General features: G+C 62.4%; 2 protein-coding genes across 2 annotated transcripts; one reads left to right on the top strand and one right to left on the bottom strand.

Moving 5' to 3' along the window:
- Window positions 1-3,780: 3,780 nt before the first annotated feature.
- AMSG_07093 (uncharacterized protein) lies at window positions 3,781-4,951 on the top strand (the record flags this gene model as incomplete). Its single annotated transcript, XM_013901097.1, has 1 exon — window positions 3,781-4,951. A coding segment is annotated over one exon (1,171 nt), but the record flags the coding sequence as incomplete, so codon positions are not given.
- Window positions 4,952-4,980: 29 nt separating this feature from the next.
- On the bottom strand, window positions 4,981-5,384 carry AMSG_07092 (uncharacterized protein; the record flags this gene model as incomplete). The annotated part of the gene is made up of 3 exons (XM_013901096.1): window positions 4,981-5,035; window positions 5,067-5,263; window positions 5,289-5,384. 3 exons carry the CDS (start codon window positions 5,382-5,384, stop codon window positions 4,981-4,983), a joined length of 348 nt encoding a protein of 115 aa, XP_013756550.1.
- Window positions 5,385-6,070: the final 686 nt, after the last annotated feature.

Genomic DNA, 6,070 nt, shown 5'->3' with positions numbered 1-6,070 from the left:
TCCCCGACCCCGACACCGCCATCCCTTAACTATTACCAGTCATGCTGCTCATCTACCAACCAATACCAATCTCAAGCCACCCAGCCACGACCCCGCCCCCTCAGCTGACCCTGCCTCGCCGACCACCAGCCACAAGCCGTCGCCCGCTCGTCCGATCAGCCCACCTTCATCACCACGTAGCTCCTTTCCACTACCAGCTACACAACCCGCGACCACACCCAAGGTCGTCACTCACCCCACACTATCACCAGTACCAATATCGCTGTAATCGACACCCATCTTCCTCGGCTCATTTCCGCGTCGGCTTGTTTTGTCTAGGTGGTTGAGCACGCCCTCGACCGCCCGACCCCGCACATGCTCCCCACCAACCTCATTGCAAGATATGCCCAATCTGATTTCACTACTACTCTACTACACGCACACACTACCGCCGTGCACAGTCTCCATTTCACAGCTGTAGTATTCCAGAATCCGACTTCCGCCGGCTCAGGCCCAACTTGTTGGCCCTGTGTCCCTTCGAAGGTGCTGACCCCCCTGCCCGGGCCCATCTCCGACCCGCACTCCCCACCATGTCCACCCACAACCACCACACCCACACCACACATACTTACCACCCCTGCAATTATATCCATCGACTTCATTTGCCCCGATACGCACATCAGCCGACGCCAACCCGTCAACAGCATCTCTGCCGGCCGCCGGCTGCTCGCTGCTGACCGCCGCCCACCGCCGACCGACCACCACCGACACCACCGAGGGCAAGCTAGCCATCCACAGGGCATTGGAGACGATGCATGGAGATAGCCAGATCATTAGCAATGCCTACCAGTGCGCCCTCCAACCCAATTCTTCCCTCCCTCCTCCGGCCTTGCCCATCACAGCCCCCGCCGGCCTGCTCGTCGCCAGCCGCCCCTGCTGCCGATCACCGTGCCAGACGACGAGACCACCGGGCTGGCCAGGACGAGGAAAAACAAGAGTGGGCGGGGGCAATCGATAGGCAATGCAGTGGTGGGCTAGAGTGCAGTGGTCTGCATTGTCCTCCAATCCCAAGCCATCGTCCCCATCGACGTCCATCTCAATCCAATCCATCCTGCCCTCCTCCCCCTCGCCGCCCAAGCCCCTCCACCCTCATCAACCACACCCCACACACACCCATCATCCCCATCGCACCCGCCCACATCCACCCGCAAGCCCAATCGCCATACCTACCGCCCCCTCCACCCGCCATGCCTCCCACGTCACGACCCCTCTCATCCCCCCCTACCATACTCATTACGCCCCATCACCACAAACCACCACCCGCACCCCCTACTCCACCACCATACCTTCTATCCCAGCCACAACCCCCACCCACATGCCATAGCCATGCCCACCACCATTCCATCGCGCACCCCGCTTCGTCTTCCTTCTCCTTCTCCTCCTCTCCTCGCTCTACCTCACCCCCATCCTCATCCCCGACCTCGACACCCACACCCCTCAATCATCACATGTCAGACTGCTTATCCTCGAAGCAATAGCAATTGCGAGCCACTCAGCCCTGATCCCGCCCCCTCTGCTGCCCCTGTCTCGCCGGGCACCAGCCGCCAGCTGTCGCCCGCTCGCCCGATCAGGCCCACCTTCATCACCACCTAGCTCCTTCCCATTACCAGCTACACAACCCGCGACCACACGACTGGTCATCACTCACCTCACACTATCACCAGTACAAATATCGCTGTCATCGACACCCATCTTCCTCGGCTCATTTCCGCGTCGGCTTGTTTTGCCTAGGTGGTTGAGCACGTCCTCGACCGCCCGACCCCGCACACGCCCCCCACCAACCTCATTGCAAGATATGACCAATCTGATTTCACTACTACTCTACTACATACACACACTTCCCCGTTGCACAGTCTCCAATCCATAGCTGCAGTATTCCGAAATTCGAGTTTCGCCGGCTCAGGCCCAACTTGTTGGCCCTGTGTCCCTTCGATGCTGCTGACCCCCCCTCCCTGGGCCCATCTCCGACCCCCACTCCCTATCATCTCCACCCACAACCACCACACCCACACCACACATACGCACCACGCCTGCAAACATAGCCACCCACTTCCTGCCCGCCGATATTCACATCAGCCGACGCCAACCCGTCAACAGCATCACTGCCGACCGCCGGCTGCTCGCCGCCGACCGCCGCCCGCCGCCGACCGACCAACGCCGACACCACCGAGGGCAAGCTAGCCATCGACAGGGCATTGGAGGCCATGCATACGGATAGCCACAGCAATAGCAATGACTATCAGTATGCCCTCCAACCCAATCCTCCCCTCCCTTTTCCGGCCTTGCCCATCACAGTCCCCGCCGGCCTGCTCATCGCCAGCCGCCCCTGCTGCCGATCACCGTGCCAGACGACGAAGCCACCGGGCTGGCCAAGACAAGGAAGAACAAGAGGGGGCAAGGGCAAACGGTATCCAACGCAGTGGTGGACTACAGTGCAGTGGTCTGCATTGTCCTCCAATCCCAAGCCATCGTCTCCATCGACGTCCATCTCAATCCAATCCGTCCGCCGCCCTCCCCCTGCCCGCCAAGTACCCGGCCCGTCATCGCTCACACTCCACACACATCCATCAGTCTCATCATACCCACCCACATCAATGCTCAAGCCCAATCGCCATACCCATCATCCTTTCGCCCGCCACGCCACCCACGTCACGACCCCCCTCGTCCCCCCCTACCATATTCATTACGCCCCATCACAACAAACCACCACCCTCACCCCCTACCCCACCACCATCACTTCCATCCCAGCCACAACTCTCACCCCCATGCTATGGCCATCCTCACCACCATCCCATCGCGCACTCGGCTTCCTCTTCCTCCTCCTCCTCCTCCTCTCCTAGCTCCAGCTCACCCGCATCCTCATCCCCGACCCTGACACCCATACCCCTCAACCATCACAAGTCATACTGCCCAATCTCCAACCAACAGCAATCTCAAGCCACCCCGCTCCGACCCAGCCCCCTCTGCTGTCCTTGCCTCGACGGCCACCAGCCGCCAGCCGCCGCCCGCTCGCCCGACCAGCCCACCTTCATCACCACGTAGCTCCCACCCATTGCCAGCTACGCTACCCACAACCTCACCCAATGTCATCACTCACCGTTCACTATCACCAGTACCAATATCGCCGTCATCGATACCCATCTTCCTCGGCTCACTTTCGCATGGACTTGTTTGGCCTAGGCGGTTGAGCACGTCCTCGACCGCCCGACCCCGCATACGCCCCCACCAACCTCATTGCAAGATATGGCCAATCCGATTTCACTACTACCCTACTACATACACACACTACCCTCATGCACAGTTTCCAATCCACAGCTGCTGTATTCCGGAATCCGAGTTCCGCAGCCGAGGCCCAAGCTGTTGGCCCTGTGTCCCTTCGATGCTGCTCACCCCCTGCCGCGGGCCCATCTCCGACCCCCACTCCCCACCATCTCCACCCACAACCACCACACCCACACCACACCTGCCCACCATCTCTACGACCTCACCCATCCAACCTCCGCCCGTGTGGACGTACCTCAGCCGACACCATCCCGTCAACAGCACCGCTGCCGGCCGTCTGCTGCTCGCCGCTGACCGCCGCCCGCCGCCGACCGACCACCGCCGGCACCACCGAGAGCAAGCTAGCCATCGACAGGAGATTGGAGGCCATGCATACGGATAGCCACAGCAATAGCAATGACTATCAGTATGCCCTCCAACCCAATCCTCCCCTCCCTTTTCCGGCCTTGCCCATCACAGGCTCCGGGCCGTCGCCCCGCGTCGCTTCCGGGCCCGCGAATGGATCTCGGCCGAGGCCGCCTACGAGGCCACCGCGCCCACGCCACGCTTTCAATGGCTCGACGTGACCGGTGACGGACGCGCAGAGCTCGTAGCTCCGTTTGCTCGCTCCTGGTTTGGAGCGCTCCACGCCAGCGATCTCGGCGCTTCGCCGGCTGTCGTCAACCTCGCCAGCCCAAGCATTTGCCCGGCCGGCGCCTCGCTTGCATGTCTTGCCCGCATCACGTCGGCGTTCTGGGATGGCGCGGGTGCTTCGGCGCTACTCACGGTCTCGCTGCACAACACGAGCGTGGGATGCGCGGTCGAGTCTGCGCCCATGCCCGTCACCGGTCGGCTTCACCTGGTAGAGGGAGCCATCGACTGCAGCCTGAGCGGCGGCAGTGGTGCTTCGTTTGCACTGGCGAGCACCTCTGCGCACCAGTCGCTCTCCCGGCTCAGCGTTAGTGGCACCACGGTGCCGCTGACCGTGACTGCCGGCGTGCTCAAGCTCGGTGACGTCGCCTTTGTCGGATGTTCATCCTCCAGCTCGGGCGGTGCCATCACCGTCTCGGGCACCTCGTCGGCGCTCTTGGCGCGGCACCTGGTCCTTCGCAACAACATCGCTGCGGGTGATGGTGGCGCGCTGGCCGACGTGGCGCTCTCGGTGGTGGTCTCGACGCTCCTTACCACCCTCGCCGGGCTTCCGCTCCTCCACCGCGGATTCAAGTCGGCCGATGATGTGGTGCGGACGATGGCGCTCCGCGTCGGCGTCGGCGTCTTGGTTTTGCTGGTCGCTATCAATGGCGCCGTCTTTACGCTCCCGCTCTGGCTCGATGGCATTCCGTTTGCGCCTGATACTCTCGCTGTCATGCTCGTGGTCTCGTTTGTTCTCCAGCTGTTGATCAGTGAGCCACTTGTCGCCACGCTGCAGTACGTGGTGCTCGGCGACAAGGCGCTGTACGTCGTCGAGGGCGGAAACGGTGGTGTGGCTCTCTCTGCTGTCGCCCCGGCTCACGACTCGTCGTCGTTGTCGTCGAGTGCTCTGTCCAAGCGCGGCCCGCCCGACAGCGAGCCGACCGACATCGAAATGAGCGACCACAACCGCGTGTCGTCTTCGAGCCCAGAATCGCTCTCGGCCTCTTCTGCTGTTTGATGTGTTTGTGAGTAAACGGCTAGTTGGCGTCAGAGCGCATGCGCGCAAGCTCGTCGTGGCTCGAGCTGCAGCCCGAGAGCGGGTCTCTGGAAGTGGCCACACAAGGGTGGTCAACAAGCGCGGATGGGAGCCGCTCAAAGCCGAGACGAGGCGCAAGAGGAACGCCGGTGCCTGGTTGCCATCAGCCCGTGCTGCGTCCTCGATGATGGTGTTCGGCGGCTTACCGGAGGCATCAACCCGCCAGCGGTCGGCGCCGGCGGCAAGGACGAGCGTGATGGACGAAAGCACGCCGGTGGTAACTGCAACATGCACCTGAGATCTCGCCGCCGCCGGCAACGATGGCCGTCATGCCGTCGAGGGTGAGCGGACGACCTGCCGGCGCGGCGCGGAGACAGGCAAAGAGCGTGACTGTCGCCTGTGTCGGGCTCTCCATGCTGTGCCTCCTTGGGGCGATCGGTTCGGGGCGTGACATGCGACCTGTGGCGTCGACGGCAAAGGACATTGGCGGCGCAAGAGCCGACGAGCAGAGGAGGCCGACGTCGTGCGAGGCCGTGTCGGCGAGGATGTGGACAAGGCTCTGGCTGGTCTTGGATCGCAAGTCCCGAGATCGAGCCGAAAAGGGATAAGAGCGGGCTCGCCGCCACCAGCCGGGCGATGCCGGCGCCGCTGACGTGACTCGGCACGTGGCGAGCCGCTGTTTGTTTCTTTTGTTTCGCGCACCGCACCCACTGCCCCAAACCCATCCTCTTAAGGCCCTTGCCCCAGCCATCTGACAGCCTCGTAGGGCGCACCACTTTTGTCTGGTGCATCGCTGAAGGTGGCGCAAAGGTGTGGAGGAGCCATGTGTGGGGAGGATTGGCTGCTGTGTTAGGCAGATAAGACCCTAGAAAATTGGCTCGCCAAGAGTCTGTGGAGAGCACTATCAGACACGGATGGTCAGCTGGAGGACTCCACCGCGGAACGTCGAGGTTGTGTCGAATGCGCAGGCGCAAAAAGATGCGCCGCGAAGAAGAGGTGCTTGTTGTCAAATCGGCCTGGGAGAAGTAAAAGGCCTCCCTTACATCCAGGAGCCATGCCCGGCTTGTGATGGGGGGGGGGGGGGCGGGGGGGCTGCGGGTG

Source organism: Thecamonas trahens, assembly GCF_000142905.1.
Source record: "Thecamonas trahens ATCC 50062 unplaced genomic scaffold supercont1.32, whole genome shotgun sequence".
NCBI lineage: Eukaryota > Apusomonadida > Apusomonadidae > Thecamonas > Thecamonas trahens.
The sequence above is the reverse complement of the archived record's forward strand: the minus strand, read 5'-3'. Positions and strand labels throughout refer to the sequence as shown.